Below are 16,973 nucleotides of genomic sequence, written 5' to 3'. Positions count from 1 at the left end.
TGATAGGATCTATTTCCTCTGCAGACAAATCACAAGGGAGGTTCTAAAAAGTATCTGAAAGCAAACACCTTTGTGACAGCAAAGTAGGCCAAATCCAGGAAGAGGAGGTTCCAGGTAACGCATGCACTGGCCCCCAAGGATCAGACATAGAAGGGTCTGAGAACCTACAAACGTCTCCCTAGTAAGGAAATGTGTGGGCAGGAGAGGGATGTGATCTTTAAATAATGAAGGTTACACACCTTCCGAGCCACAGCAGAACTCAGGAGTTGAATGGGGGCAGTGCCATGATTCTCCCATGTCATTTTTTCTCTATCTTCCTCATATCACTCCCCGTAGAATGTTTTTCCCAATCAAACCCCCAACTAAGGTCTTGATAGTGATTTCTGGACTAAGTATGGAACCAGTGAATTTCCTTTAAAATAGATTATCTATTTCCAATTGTGTAATTTTTCTATTATCATTGGAATGGACTGGACCATAAAGTATGCTTGGAATTCCATGTGAAGCTGAGAGTGGTAGGAAGTGGATTAAACAGGCAGGCTTAGAGGACCAACCTGGCCCAGGGAACTGCTGGGGTAACCAGGACTCCTGAGCATAGACCCAAGGTGATGTGGCCAACTCCATCAAAGTCCAAGAGGCTCAGGTAGAGTGGAAGTGATGCTTGGAGTCAGGCAGGTGCCTGCCTCTCTTGACCTTGGATAGGCTCCCATGGAGCCTATGGAGTGACTGATGAGAGGTGGAGGGACTAGTGTTCCACCCTGGGCTGGGGAGGCTTGCAAGATTAGAAAGGCAGGCAAGGGAATGAGAGGACAATGTAAACCAAGGCAGATGACCAGCTGTCATTGGGGTACACTAACTCATTAGCCTTTTAAACTCTGCTGACCAGCCACCCCACTTAGATGCACAGAAAATGAAGCCACCAAGAGTAGCAATTTAGGATGAGCCCCTCTCGTGCCCTTTTCCCTACCTGTTCTCATCCACCAGGAGGTTCAGCTCCATGCCCTGGCCTCACATCTGCTTCGGCTCTTCCATTTGCTGGTTGCCCCAGGTTTCTTCTAGCTACTTGGTTTTGAGCCTCCTGGATGGAACAGAAACTACAGATTGAAGGAAGGTATCATGGTCTGAGTTGAGCTGAGCCCCCAGGGGGAAGGTTCCTGGGACACTATCCCCTGTTGAGTAGCACCTCCGAAACAAAACAAATTCCCACAAGTTTATTTATTTATTTTTTAAATAATATGGGTCATGAGAAAGAATAGTTTCTTGGTATTTTTATTACATAGCAATTACTTTGATTTCTACTGTATTGTAGAGTTTTGGACCTAATTTATCAAAATGTTAGTTTTCTGTATTTCAAGGGTCTAGAGCTCAAATACCAGTTTAAATGTTAATCTCAGTTCTTGACACCAAGCAGAGACTTCATTCATTTGTTCAACAAGTATTAACTCCTACCTGGACTTGGAGCCCAGTGGGCTTTAGTGATTTCTAGTGTCTATGGTCTGATGCACTGTGGGAATTCAGATGGAATCCCAGAATTTAATTGCCTCAAAGCTTCCAAAACACCCTATTTGTGATTAATCTAGAGATCACTTTGTGACCCAAGAATGTACCACAATAAGGGTCTCCCATTAAAATGAATGTGAGAAACTGGCATTTCTGGTGAAATCCAGGGCTTCACTAGTATCAGAAAACTGAGTCAACCAGTCTTGCAAGTGCAGTCCCTGATCTGTGCCAAAAGCTGATAGAAATGAGGACAAACAGGCAGTGGGGAGTTGACAATGGTAATTAAACACAAACTCTGACCCAGGGCAGCAATGATAAAATACTCCAGAACAATAACTAAGCCTTTCTGGTCAGAGTAGAAGAGCTGATATTATTATCCAATATGTCCTAGAAGCTAAACTAAGAAGTAAATGTTAGGTAGCAAATCATTTTTCCTGTTCAGCCCCAGTTTGGAGGAGCTAAAAAAGTTGTATTCATCACCCATGATGATGGTGTTGAGAGGTAGGACAAAGGTGGTGTGGACAATGAAGACAACTGGAGAAGATTCCTAATGGAGATGAATCTTTTCTCTTGGTGGCTAGTTCTGTTCACTCAGGACAAAGATCCAGGATGAACCGTTCTCCACTTATGACATAGTTTTTAGGACGTAAGTCTTATTTCTCATTCTAAGCCTTTTTCTGCTCTTTACACTCACTCACCTGAAAGTTTTCACAGTCTGCCTTCACTCAGCCTGTTGCCAGGCAACCTACCTGTTTGGCTACTTCTACCCATTTTTCAGGCTCAATTCACATACCGATTTCTCCAGGATATACCTTTTGACTGACCGTGATCAGCCCCTTTTCAAGTTCTGCTACACGTCGCTTATTTGGGATTCTACACATCTCCATCACAGTAGTTCACGATGAAAATTTTTGTTTACATAGATGCCTCCACCATCAAACTAGAAGCTCCTTGTCTCAGCCTCCCTTCGGTTCCTATATGACTTTTAGGAAACTATGGCAACGTTCCCAAAGTATGTTGAACTTTACTGCCAGATTCTCAATCAATGTTTGTTGGGCCTGATTGTGTACAATGCAAACCAGTATAATCAGGTCAGAGCAATGTGATTTCAAGGTCAAGGTCCCACTTCCTGCATATCGTTTCTACACCAACATATATGCTAAGGCTCTCCCCTAAGGGTAGATGTCTTCTCCTTCTGATATACCACATAGGAGTTCATAGAATAACTGTCACGCAGAGCTGTCTGGGACCATCTTGGTCCACAGCTCTGCTCTCAACCTCAACAGACCCAGGCTGTGACAATACCTCCCACCCCATTCATGTGCTCCATTCTTCATGCAGAAGGCCCCCTGCCAGCTTGTCCCTCCAGCCCCTAATCAGAGGGTACAATGCCCATCCCTGTTCCAGACCCCTGTTAAAATGATATGAAAAGCCTTACAAAAATACAAGGCTGGAATGAACATCCATCCACACTTATGTGTAGCTTTAAGTAATTTTCTAGCTTTCTGTGATAGTAACTAATTTAAAAATCTTGTTAGATATCTTTTTCATAATTGAGTATTAGAGATGAAGGCTCTCCTGGAAGTCATCCAAGGTAGAATTCCCAGCAAAGGTGAATGCTGATAGGTGGGATGACAGTAATTCCATGGGATCTGCAAGGGTGTCTCCAAGCTTGGTTACTGGCTGGTGGTGAGAATGCAGACTTTTAAAGGGGCATCATCAGAAGGAGGGGGTATGGGGAAGACTCCGAGCCGGACACTCCTGGTCCGACCCCCATGCCTCCTGGCTGACCGCCTCACTGGCTGTTGACCACCTGGCAGTGCTTCTAAAGGAGCAGGTGGGGCAGGACACTGGGGAAAATTGGGACAAACTCCCGAACGACAGGTTTCCAACTGTTCCGAAATGGCCACTGCCCAGGGGTCTACAGATCCTCCTAATGCGTCTCATTCCTCAGGTCAAATGAAGCAGCTCTGAGGATCCAAATCCTTGCAGTCTTTTCCCGCCTGTCTCACTTTAAATTGTGTGCTCTCCCTGTAACACAGTGATTCATCTTCAGTGGAATTAGACATTGTCAGGTCTCTGCTTTTGATATTCCAACCCACCCAAGCAAATTAAGGAGGCTTGGAGCCGACCTCAGAGACTGGGTGCTGAGAATGACAGGTGGCACATGGGTCTCAGTGACTGTCAGGACAGCAGAGCTTCTTTGCCTGCTCGCTGAGAAGTGAGGCTGAATCAGAACCTCTCTGAGCCTTCACTTCCTCTCTTGGAAAGTATGATCTATGTGCTCCTTCCTGTGTTTGAGATACTCATCTTCAACATCACAGAAATAACAAGAATCGTAAAATGAACCACAAAAATGTAAAGGGCGGAGAAAGCCTTGTGATTCTCCGGGGGGCAGATGTGCAGCTGCATCTTGTGTGATATTTATGACTCCTGCTGTGTGGAAGCCACACGCTCCTCCAAGGTCCATCCGTCTGGACACATACTGAGCACTGACCTTACTCGCAGACAGTCATGAAACCGACCCAGCTCCAGAAATTCAGACAAGTCTGGGATCATAAGGAAAATGAGATCTGTTTTCCACTTGAAAATTGAAAGTTCATCAGGCAATATCACCATCTCTGGCTCCAAATTCAAGCAGAAAATCACTACAGTAAGCAGGGCATGGACTTTCCAGCCAAGCAAAGCCACATTCAAGTTCCAGCTGCATCCCTCTGAGCTGCCGTCCCAGGTGAGCAGCGTCTGTGAGCCCTACTTCTTTAACTAAAAGATCAAGGACAGTGTCATCTCATGGTCAGGCCATGATGACTGGCACATGACAATCACCAACAGGCATTTATTGAGTAACTATTCTGCATTACAAACTAAGTCAGTCAGGTGCTAAATTAATGTGATTTGCTCAAGTGTTAGTTCCCATTCACTCTGTGCTTGTTAAAGATACCTTCGAGTTTTTTTATTTTGCTTTTGTTTTGTCTTGTTTTCAGGACTTCACTGGAAAAGAAAACGATTATGATCAATAAAATCCTGTCTTCCTCCCCGGACGAGTCTAACATACCTAGTTTCAATTAGAGTCATCCAACTAAATATCCTGTGCTTCCTGAGATAATTTTCATTTCAAGTAACCTCTAACCTCTTCTGTGACACTTCTAAGTACCCCTGCCCTTGTAACAACCATGTATCCATCCATCAGATATCTACTAAGCACTTTCTATGGGAACGATAAAATGCCAGTCTGGAATAGTGACTCCTGCTAATGCCTTGCCTTTTTGGGCCTGGAAGCATATCCCATGGAGTCAAGTGCCGGGTATCAGTCCCATGGCAGCCCCAGCATCATCAAAAGAATGCTGCAATTCATCCTTCTCAATCCCAGGTTGTAATTTTGTGATCTGTAGGGATCTGGAATCACTGCATGGCCTCATGAACTCAAGGTGAAAAGCCAGGTAGTCATGAGCAACAAATGTATAACTGAGTTGAAAACACTCTAGTCTTTGGTCATTGAAAAATTCCAAATTCGTCTATCACTTCTATCCAGTATTGAGCCTCTGGCTTGACATTTTGCCTCACATGACCACTAGGGGGCATTTAATCCCCAACTATATTCTGAAAGGGTTCTAAGTATGGTGTGGGGATACCGTATGTACCTGCTGGGGGTGGCGGGGTGCAGGAGGAGGGCCTTTTAGGCTCAGATGAAATTCCAACAAACTGGAACTGAAAACAAGGTAAATTCAAGCATCATTCTGAAAAGGTAGTGAGTTATTTATAAATCACCCCTCAAACCTAAATGTAGTCCATGAAACTAGGAGAGGAGATAGAGTAATTCTTACTGTGTGTATACGATGCATCAGGCCCTGAGCTGGGTTAGGGTTAGGGGTTAGGGGTTAGGGGTTAGCGTTAGTGTTAGGGTTAGGGTTTTCATCATCCTTTCTATCCATCACAAGTGTCCTGAGGCAGATTTCATTTTTATATTCATTGTATAAATGAGAAAACAGGCTCAGAGAGGTTATTACTTACCGATGCTTCACACATCTAGAAAGTAGTAAAAAATCTGATTTCAAATCAGGAAGGTTTGAAAACCTGATGTTCATATTGTGGCTCAGCAGGTTAAGGATCTGACATTGTCTCTGTGAGTATGTAGGTTCGATCCCTGGCCTGACTCAGTGGGTTGAGGACCTGGCTTGGCTGCAGGCTGTGGCACAGGTTGCAGATGTGGCATAGGCCACGGCTGCAGCTGATTTGACTCCTGGCTGGGGAATTTCCATATGCTGCAGGTGCAGGGGTAAAACAAAGAAAAAAGAAAGAAAACCTACTCACTTTCCTAGCACACTGCTTACTTACTGTGATGTTCAAATGCCTCTAAATTTGTTTTCCCAATTCCCACTGTCATCATTTTCCCAATCTCCACATTACCCTGGGATGTGTGTTAGGGTATATGTCCATGCATGGGTTAAGAATGCTGTGAATAAGATGATCCTACAACTGTGCAATTGTTTCCATCCCGAATGACCTTGGTATTACTTGATGATGAAACAGCATTTAAGTTTGGCTGGGGATAATTTATTTATTTATTTACTTTTTGTCTTTTTGCTATTTCTTTGGGCCGCTCCTGCGGCATATGGAGGTTCCCAGGCTAGAGGTCGAATCGGAGCTGTAGCCCCCGGCCTACGCCAGAGCCACAGCAACGCAGGATCCGAGCTGTATCTGCAACCTACACCACAGCTCACGGCAACGCCGGATTGTTAACCCACTGAGCAAGGGCAGGGACCGAACCCACAACCTCATGGTTCCTAGTCAGATTCGTTAACCACTGCACCACGACGGGAACTCCTGGCTGGGGATAATTTATACAGTCTACATGCTTTAGTCTCCTTTGCAGCATCAACACTTTAATTGATATTGAATGATTAATAAATAAATAGCCATGGATCTTAGAAAGCAACAGTAGGGAACTTCTTCCATCTGGAAATTTCCTGAAGCCAGTGAGATTGTCTTCCAATAGAAAACTCCAAAGCAGAAGGAGAGGACTGGATTTCACAGGATTTGTTCAGTCTGCCTCATAGACATCATCTAATCCCAAGGAGAACAGACCCTGACCTGTTCACAGAGCACCCTGGGCCGACTAGCCCCAAGCATAGTTCCTGCAAGCTTCTAGGAAAAGACTCCTCTCAGCCGGCACTGGCTGCTCCAGCCCTCCTGAGACCTGACCTCCAATTCACTGAGATATCTAACTAGGATAATTTGATTTGCCATGTTTGTCACTTCTGCTCCTAGCAGAGTGGTTCTGAGCCCTGGGCCTACTTTGAAGAGACTGTATCAGGATGGTGCAGTACAAAATGAAGAAAGCAGCCATGCCATGCCCACTGGGAGGCCAGGGGGCACCTCCACTGTGAAACTTGATTTCTAGAAATCTAGATTTTGGTGTCGGCAGCATAACCCCCAACATGCTTTGTGAAAAGCACATCATTTACGTATTTCAGTATTGCCTTTCTGGAAACGTGGCCTAACTGCTCTTACCACAGGCCGTTATGTTAAGGACAGGGGAGCATGACGAAAGAGGGACTCTGGGAAAAAACACTGACTTCTAGTTCCAAATTACCCTGGGTTCACTTGATTGACTCTCCTGTTTCTAATTCTTATCCTCAAGGCCTTCAGAGTGTCATTTTAGTTGGGAAGGATTCTGTGTCAGAAGCAGAAAATAGGGGAGGGTGTCACCCGCCCGCTGCGAAGTTGGAGGGCTCTCTGGAAGGTGTAGGATACATAAGACACCTGCAGGCAGGGCAGGCAGACCCATATTCATTCTCTCTCTCTCTCTCTTCTGGGAAGCAAAGGTCTCCCTGGGGATTTAGGGAGGCGGCCCAGCCCACAGGGAATCCCACCACAGGAGTACTCAGTCCAGAGGCTGAGGCTGGGGCGGATTTCCCGGGGAAGTCCGCCAAGGAGGAGACTCGTGACCAGCTGCTTCCTCCCAGTGAAAGGGATGTGAGAGCTGGATAGGCCTGGGGGGGATGCTGATGAAAATGGGCTCTCAGTGAGGAGAACAGCCTGTATCCACTGCCTTCCTGACACCCTACCGTCCACTGCAGAAGGCCAGGCCTCCTTCTTTGTCTGCTTCCAGACACTGCTCTCTCCCCACACACCATGGAGATACAGACTTCTGATCTGACAAAGAAGGATCACAAACATTCTAACTTTCCCCTTCCTTCTCCATCTGAGGTTGAAAGAGTTCAACAGAGATGGAGATCTAGACAAGTCTGGAAATAAATTACCCTCCACCACCACCTAAGTGGAGAAAGGTTGCTGGATGCAATAAGAGTATTCTGTAATTCAAAGCAAATTACTTAAGGCATTGTAATGCTTTTCCCTAAGAAATAGATTTTCCTAAGAGAAATAGGAAAAAAAATCTTGGGAAATTTCTCATTTGCATGATCAGCAGGGCTGGAAAGGACTTTGTAGGCCCCTTCCTGCCACACCACCTGCTCCAGGGGCTCCATGAACTTTTCTGAACCATGAATACTCCCAGGATGCAATCATCTTTCCTGACAGCTCACTCCATTAGGTCCATGTTGGGGCAGAGATGCCTCATGGATCACCTGTATCATCTATTACCTTATAGTATCCATGAGACCTTCTGCTAAGAGAGAATTCCAAGCCCCCTAGCTTCTTACGCTGGTCCCCAGGTTGCTCTCCAGTTTTAAAAGGTACATCCCCCACATTCACATCACCTCTTCCTGTCCCAGCACCTACACATGAGCTGCTGAAAGGGGGACATCAGTCTGGTACATCAGAGGCTTCCCCTGCTGTATCTGCTTGTGACAGCACAGTTATCCATCTTTCTCAAAGGAGAGAATTCTCTTACAAAAACTCATTCCCTCACTCCATTCAGAATAATCCTTTTTAATAATAAGTAGTTTCCACTCCTGATGCTTCCTCAGTGTCACCCATGTCTAGACTGCTAGAGAAATGAATCATCCAGAAAATGTGGCCCTTCTGGTCAGCAAGGACGAGAAGAAAAAGTAGGATGCCTGGCACTGAGCAAAGATTCTGCCCTCTAAGCATGCTGGAAGTGAGCTATCTTTCTTTCACCTGTGCCTTCAAAGTACAGAGGTTGCCCACCCTTTGGTTTTGTCACTCCCACTCCAGTCGTGCACCAGCCCCGCCCCCTGGCACCACAAAAAGGTCCACCCTCTGTGGCTTCCACCATCATGCAGCTCCAAGGCCTTGACCTCCACCAGGGCCTCAGGACCCATTTGTAAATCTAAGATTTAATATCCGCTCGGTATATATTTGCTGTTGATGTGTGTGTGTGTGTGTGTGTGTGTGTGTGTGTGTGTGTTTATAAAGTACTTTTAAAAGGATTGGAAGGATATATAATATAATTGAAATGATGTTTACCTCTGGGATCAAATAGTTGATCAAGATGGAAAGAGGTGGCCAAAGGGGATTTGCATGTTATAGTTTTTAAAGAAGTTATTTGTCTGTTACTGTATAATTCAAAATTAATTTAGTATAAGGAAAAGTGCTTCCCTGATGCTTCAGAGTCTGGAATGCTGGAAACTTAGGCATGATTTCTGTGTTCCTCAAGGAACTCTTGAAAAAGCATCCCTTCTTCAGGAAACCTCAACTTTCGCTCTTAAGGCTTTCAATTCATTGGCTGAAGTCCACCCATCTTATGGAGGCACTCTGTGTTAAGTCCAGTGATTGTAGGTGGTAATCACAGCCATAAAATACCTTCACAGCAACCACCTTACACTAGGGTTTGACCAAACGACTGGGTACTCTAGCCCGGCCAAGGTGACACCTATAATTTACCATCACAAGGGGCTTCTCTAGCTCTTCTTATCATCTCCTCCTAATAGGAGAAGCACTTTGTGTTCCAGTCTTAGGCATGTGCATTCTTACCAGGACTCTGCCTAGACCTTTTGGGCTGAAGTCGCTCAGCTTCTCATTTCAGACCTGCCTCTGGACCCCCCGGCTCCCCTGTTCCTCACCCACAGCCCACACCACCCCATCCCTGTGTCCATCATTTCCCATCACTTCAGGCCTCTTCTCATCCTGGGCTGTGGGCTTGGGGTAGATGGAAAGTTCCATTTGAAGGAACAGTGGGAAACTTTATGAGGAACCTGACATTTTAAATTAGTAGCATTCCTGATTTTTTTCATTTTTACTAATTACACATTATTCACTAGAATGTTAATATTACTATATTATACAATTCTGTCAAAGGAAAAAAAGTAAGATAACTCATAATCACACTATACTAAAATAACCACTCTCAACATTTTAGTATACTTCAGGTTTTTCCCTACATGTATAATTTTGCAGCACTGTAATCACATTCAGTATACAATTTTATCATGTTTTTCCACTTACCATTTTATTATAAGCATTTTTTATGTTGCCACATAATCTTCGTGCCTGTCATTGTTAATAGCTACATAATAGTTCATTGACTTGAAGTGCTTTATTTACTTAACTATCCTGTTATCTTTAAACAATTTCCCATTTCTTCTTACAATAAATATGCACATCTTTGTGATTGTAGTGCTCTTTTTCACACCTTGAATTCTTTCACATAGGCTTAAAATTGCTTGGCCAAAGAATACTGTGTATTCATTTTTGTCTCTTGACAAACATTTCCAAATGGATCTTTTTAAAGGCTATATCAATTTGCACTGCTGCCAGCTTAAATAAGGACCACTGTGTCTTTGTTCTCTTGAGAGTAGAACTTGACAGGTGGGGAGGGGGCACCAGGAGGAAGACATTTCAAAACCTGAGCCTTACCTTCTGTGCAGCATGCTGGTCCTTTCTGATACAGGTTTTGTGTTACTTTGTTTCTTACAGACTGAGCAGTTGATAACTCTGTGGGTCCTCTTTGTTTTCACCATTGTTGGAAATGCCATCGTGCTGTTCTCTACATGGAGGAGGAAGAGGAAGTCGAGAATGACCTTCTTCGTGACTCAGCTGGCCATCACAGGTAAATAACTGCAGGTGGAAAAGGAATAAGTACAGAATTCCTATAGCCCCTCACTTTCAATTATTTTACCAATAGAGTTGGTGTATTATCAGTTCAAAAAGCAGCCACAAAGTTGCAAGTAATTTCTATAGGGATATAAAACTCACATTTGAATTTTTCTTCCAGCAAATTTAACACACTTAAATATTTACAAAATTCCATTATAAAAATAACTCCCTATAAAACAAACTTGAAAGTACCATCATCACTTCAGCACTGCCAAAGAGTTCTAAAGGGTTCTGCTTTCCCTATACAGAGCAGCCCCCATAGGTCATGAAGGTGATATTACCATATCAGATGATACTATGAGCTTAAAGAATATCTCCAAGAAAATAAAGTAGAAATAACTCTATTCAATAATAAACATGAAGTCTCAAGGACTTTGCAGAGCTAAGTTCGTGGGCATTGCTTTTGAAATGTATAAGTGACCTGTAACACCACTGCTGGGCATAGTATAGGATCATACCCTGGATCAAGATACTGAAATGTGGATTTGAGGACTGGCTAGTACAGTTGAGGAGTAAATGCATCACACAAAGGAGGGAATGAGGAAATATTCTCAAGTTAAAGAATGGCCTGTGAAAGAAAGATCTCTATCCTTTACTCTTTGTCCAAACCATACCAACACTCCCTATAAATTAGCTTTCTCATTATACTCTCAGTCTTTTTACTGCAGATAACAGATACTATTTCATGATTTTTGTTTAAGTACTCAGAATGCATTCCCTTGCATTTTTCCCTATACTAGATAATTTGGGGGTCTACATGCTTTTCTAAAGTAACTACTGCAATTAATACCTTGGGACTTATAAAAGTTGGGGAGTTTTGTTAAAATCTCTTTTTATAATTTGTCAAATTATAAAAGACTATATTACTAGCAATCTATGTAAAAGAAAATACATATACATTTATATAGAATATGCACGTATTATATGTAATTAATCTAAAAGAAGTTAAGAAAGAAGAGAGAAAATATTAGAATTATTAGAGTATGTAGGACAAATAAGCCATTACATTTAGCCTCAAATATATCAGTAATTGCATTAATTGTAAATGGACTGAATACTTCAAATAAAATAACAAGACAGTCAGAGTCGATTAAAAAATCCCTACTTTAATCTGCTTCTAAAAGATACAGATTAAATATAAAGATATGGATCTTAAATATAATGATGTGGAAAAATCAAAATTAAAAGGAAAGTAAAAGAATACAAAGTAATAAAACAAGAAAACACAAACTAAAAGAACCCTAATGCAGCTGATACATGCATCAAAGATTTTGATAGCCAGTGACCCTCTTGGAATTACTTGGAACCATGTGTCTTAGCATTTGCTTCGGGAGGACTAGCACTAGTTATGAACATGCTATTTACAGACCTTGATAATAGCTATGTGGTCATGTTCCTTTTGTCATTATTTACCAAATTATATGCTTCTGATTTGTGCACTTTATGTAGTTTATTTCAATAATAAGTTTGTTTGCAGGACAAACACTCTCTGACATAAACCACGGCAATATCTTCTCAGATCCACCTCCCAGAGTAATGACAATAAAAACACAAATAAACAAATGAGACCTAATTAAACTTAAAAGTTTCTGCACAGCAAAGGAAACCCTAAACAAAATGAAACAACAGTCCACAGAATGGAAGAAAATGTGTGCAAATGAAGTGACTGACAAGGGATTAATCTCTAAAATTTATAAACACCCCCTGCAGCTCAAATACCAAAAAACAAACACCCCTATCAAAAAATGGGCAGAAAATAAAACAAAAATACAACTTATAGAATGGGAGAAAATAACTTAAAATGATGCAACTGACAGGGGCTCAATCTCTAAAATATACAAACAACTTATACAACAGCAAAAAAGCCAACAACCCAATTGAAAAACGGGCAAAAGACCTAAATAGACATTTCTCCAAGGAAGATATACAGAAGGCTAACAAGCACATGAAAAAATGCTCAACATCCCTAATTATTAGAGAAATGCAAATCAGAACTACCGCGAGATACCACCTCACACCAGTCAGAATGGCCATCATTAATAAGTCCACAAATAGCGAGTGCTGGAGGGGGTGTGGAGAAAAGGAAACCCTCCTGCATCATTGGTGGGAATGTAAATCGGCACAACCACTATGGAAAACAGTATGGAGGTACCTTAGAAAACTATACATAGAACTACCATATGACCCAGCAATCCCACTCTCGGGCATATATCCAGACAAAACTTTCCTTGAAAAAGACACATGCACTCGCATGTTCATTGCAGCACTATTCACAATAACCAAGACATGGAAACAACCCAAATGTCCATTGACAGATGACTGGATTAGGAAGATGTGGTATACATACACAATGGAATACTACTCAGCCATAAAAAAGGACAAAATAATGCCATTTGCAGCAACATGGATGGAACTAGAGCCTCCCATACTAAGTGAAGTAAGTCAGAAAGAGAAAGACAAATACCATATGATATCACTTATATCTAGAATCTACTATATGGCACAAATGAACCTTTCCACAGAAAAGAAAATCATGGACTTGGAGAATAGACTTGTTGTTGCCAAGGGGGAGGAGGGGAGTGGGATGGACTGGGAATTTGGGGTTAATAGATGCAAACTGTTGCCTTTGGAATGGATTAGCAATGAGATCCTGCTATATAGCACTGGGAACTATGTCTAGTCACTTATGATGGAGCATGATAATGTGCAATAATAGAATGTGTACATGTATGTGTAACTGGGTCACCATGCTGAAAATTGACAGAACACTGTAAACCAGTTATAATGGAAAAAAATAAAAACCATTATATTTTTTTAAAAATGGGCAGAAAATCTAAACAATTCTCCAAAGAAGACATACAGATGGCCAAAAAAACACATGAAAAGATGTTCAACATCACTAACTATTAGAGAAATGCAAATCAAACCCACTATGAGATACCACCTTACACCAGCTAGAATGGCCATCATCAAAAAGTCTACAGATAATAAATGCTGGAGAGAGTGTCGAGAAATGAGAACCCTATTACACTGTTGGTGGGAATTTGAACTGGTGCAACCACTGTGAAAACTGTATGGAGATTCCTCAGAAAACTAAAAATAGAACTACTATTTGATCTAGCAATCCCACTCCTGGGCATCTATCCAGAGAAAACCATGACTTGAAAAGATATGTGTACTCCAATGTTCATTACAGCACTGTGTACAACAGCCAAGACATGGAAACAACCTAAATGTCCATCGACAGAGGAGTAGATAAAGAAGACGTGGTACATATACACAATGGAATATTACTCAGCCATTAAAGGAAAGACATAATGGCATTTTTAGCAACATGGATGGACTTAGAAATTACCATGCTAAGTGAAGTCAGATAGTGAGACACCAACATCATATGCTGTCACCTACATGTGGAATCTAAAAAAAAGGACATAATGATTTCTTTGCAGAGCAGATACTGACTCAGACTTTGAAAAACTTATGGTTTCCAAAGGAGACAGGTTGCAGGGTGGGGAATGGGTTTGGGGGGCTGGTTTGGGATGGAAATGCTATAAAATTGGGTTGTGGTGATCACTGCACAGCTATAAATGTAATAAAATTCATTGAGTAATTTTTAAAAATAAAATAAATAAAAACATGGAAAAAATTAAAATAAAATAAAAAGTTTATGTACAAAACATATCACCTCAATGAAGCAGAGGAGTTCCCATTGTGGCTCAGTGGAAATGAATCTAACTAGTATCCATAAGAATGCAGGCTCAATCTCTGGCCTCTATCAGTGGGTCAGGGATCTGGTGTTGCCTTGAGCTGTGGTGTAGGTCACAGACTCGGCTCGGATCCCGTGTTGCTATGGTGTAGGTTGGCCACTATAGCTCTGATTGGACCCCTAGCCTGGGAACTTTCATATGCTGCAGGTGCGGCCCTAATAAAAAAAAGCAAATGTAGATAGATAGATAGATAGATAGATAGATAGATAGATAGATAGATAGATAGATAGATAGATTCATTCGAGAGTAACTATCTCAAATGCCTTCAGTTGTTGAGCAGGTAATGTAATGTGTGAAAGAGCCTGGGAAAGAGACAAGCAGAGATGGAGAAGAGGAAGCAGAGCAGGAATGCCCCACCTGTTTCTGTCTAATGCTGCACTGATCAAAAAAAACCATACCAGTAGGTCAGATCTTGCCTAAGGGCCACCGGTTTACAACTACAAATATATAAATTTTTTAAATCGGAATTTGAAAAGCATGTGCCATTTCAAAACTCTAACTCACCTCTGAAGTATAAATCCCACTTTTCACATGTGAGTGAAATGTTAAGCTTTTCGGATGGGGTTGGGGAGAGTGAGGGCAAAGTGGGGAGCTTAACACTGGAGATGGTTTAGATAAATCACATATTTGACATTTAAAATTCATTCTCTGTAATGAAAATGCATGTTGGGACTTCCTTCTATAGTTTTCTTTACTATAATTTTAAAATATTGAAACATGATATGCTTCAGGAACAATAATAATACAAATGAATATATAAAGGAAATTTTCCTAATGATATCAAGCCTAACCCATATGATCTAAAGTCTTCATGATTATGAGATGACCATGTGGATTAAGGAGAAAAGTCAAAATCAGCACATATTCATATCTGCTTATCACTAAAATTTGTCCATTCTAAGACCATGTATTGGGCTTCTCTAAATGAGGAATAAACCCTGCCAGGATGCTGACTCTATATGGGTGATATTAAAACAGGCTACTGGCTTAAACTCAGCATGGATGAGCTGTTCTCACATAATGATGATGCTGTAATTGGTGTGTTCCTGCAGTGCCAATATGCTTGCATCGATACAGCTAAATTGTATAGGTGTTTTCCTTTCGACATCAAAAGGGGGACATCCTAGTTTGCTCAGGTTGCCATAACAATACCATAGACTGGGCGGCTTAAATGACAGAAATGTATTTCCCCACCTAAGGAGGCTGGAAATCTGAGCTCAGAATGCCAGGGTCTTTGGGTCCTGGTGAGAGCTCTCTTCCTGGCTTGCAGTCAGCTGCCTTCTTGCTGCACCCTCAGGTCGTCTTTCCTTGGTGCCTGCACATGGAGAGAGAAAAAGCAAGCTCCATGGTGTCTCTTCTTATAAACACCAATCCTATCAGATCAGGGCTCTACTCAATAGTCTCATTAACATTAATTACTTCCATAAAGGTCTTATCTTCGAATACAGTCACAGTGGGGATAAGGCACAAAGTAGGATATTTGAGGCAACACAAACATTCAGCCCATAATAGGTTAAAAGCTGGATTACAGATGATTCAGAATGGGCGGGACACAGTGGGGTGATGGAGGTCCTAGGTGAAAGGTAGTAGCAAGAAATGAGGGGCAGCAATGAATGGGAGCTTCTTAGGGCTTCCTATGTTCAGGCTTTACCCTGATCATATCCTCTATATTGCTGGCTTTGTTCAGGCCACTGTCACCATTTATGTGGATTACCGCAAAGGCCCCAAGGTGTAGGAAATCAGAAAATAGATGCTTAAATTAATCCATGGCCAAGTCTGGCCCGTAACACAGTAACAAGGGAACACAATAACAGGAAGTTGAACTTGTCAAGAGGGTGATACAAGCACTGGACACACAAAGACCATGGCTAAGAAAAAAGTAGGACAGGTCCAAAATATACAGAGACAGTGGAGGTCAAGGAATGAGAGGTCTCCATAAAGCTTGATGTGGGTTTAGTGAAAGCACTTGAACAAAAGAGCTGGAAGGGAGTGAAGATGTGTTCGAGAAGCAAGATACTCTCATAGATGGCGTGACTCAATGGGTGTGTCCACTGTACTGGGGAGCTAAAGTGGAGTAGCACGGAACGCCACTAGCAAACAGGGCCACAGTCCTGGAAGCTAAACTTTATTAAATGCTTACCATGTACCAGGCTCTGTGCGAGGCTTTATGTAGATAACCTCACTTAATCCTCACAAAAGTCCTATGACCTAGCCCTGCCATAATTCCACTTTTATAGATGTGGAAGTTAAGGCTCAAAGAGATTTGGACCTTGCCTAGGTCCAAATGAGTGGTAGGCCAGAGATTCAAACCCAGCCTGTCTTTCTTCCAATCTTAAGTTTTTGTCTGTTTTAGGTTTTTTTTTTTTTTTTTAGCCACACTCATGGCATGTAGAAGCTCCTGGGTCAGGGATCGATCCCACATCAGAGGAGTGACAATGCTGGATCCTTTAACCACTAGGCCACCAGGGAACTCCCCCAGTCTTGAGTTTTTAATCATTACAGGATGTCCCTCCCCAAGGGGCCTAGGTGTGGGGTAGGTAATCCATGAATATACTCAGGATAATGGAAACCTGGTTAAATGAAGCAAAAATGAGAGCCTGATGCCAGTGTATTTAATAAGTGAATGGGATTGGCCAAGCTAGAGCATAAGAGTAACTAGTGGAATTGGATATAAGAGCTGAGTACAAA

At 42.1% G+C, this 16,973-nt stretch overlaps 1 protein-coding gene and 1 long non-coding RNA gene across 16 annotated transcripts in view; one reads left to right on the top strand and one right to left on the bottom strand.

Moving 5' to 3' along the window:
- LOC125117271 (uncharacterized) overlaps positions 1-16,973 on the bottom strand; it is a 169,820-nt gene that overhangs the window by 7,653 nt on the left and 145,194 nt on the right. For 13 of the 15 annotated variants that reach the window (XR_007132574.1, XR_007132568.1, XR_007132565.1 and 10 more), the window contains 3 exons: positions 15,480-15,600; positions 10,279-10,479; positions 968-1,078 (listed from right to left, as the gene is read on the bottom strand). This is a non-coding gene — a long non-coding RNA (uncharacterized LOC125117271). Of the gene's footprint in view, positions 1-967; positions 1,095-10,278; positions 10,480-15,479; positions 15,601-16,973 lie in introns of all 15 variants that reach the window. The other 2 variants (XR_007132564.1, XR_007132573.1) reach the window with 2 other exon arrangements.
- NPSR1 (neuropeptide S receptor 1) overlaps positions 1-16,973 on the top strand; it is a 148,256-nt gene that overhangs the window by 23,916 nt on the left and 107,367 nt on the right. The window contains exon 3 of the mRNA XM_047763034.1: positions 10,339-10,471. Coding sequence (XP_047618990.1) covers positions 10,339-10,471 — 133 coding nt within the window. The remainder of the gene's footprint in view (positions 1-10,338; positions 10,472-16,973) is intronic.

This window comes from Phacochoerus africanus, chromosome 16, assembly GCF_016906955.1.
Source record: "Phacochoerus africanus isolate WHEZ1 chromosome 16, ROS_Pafr_v1, whole genome shotgun sequence".
Classification (NCBI taxonomy): domain Eukaryota; kingdom Metazoa; phylum Chordata; class Mammalia; order Artiodactyla; family Suidae; genus Phacochoerus; species Phacochoerus africanus.
This window is presented reverse-complemented; position numbering and strand designations above follow the sequence as displayed.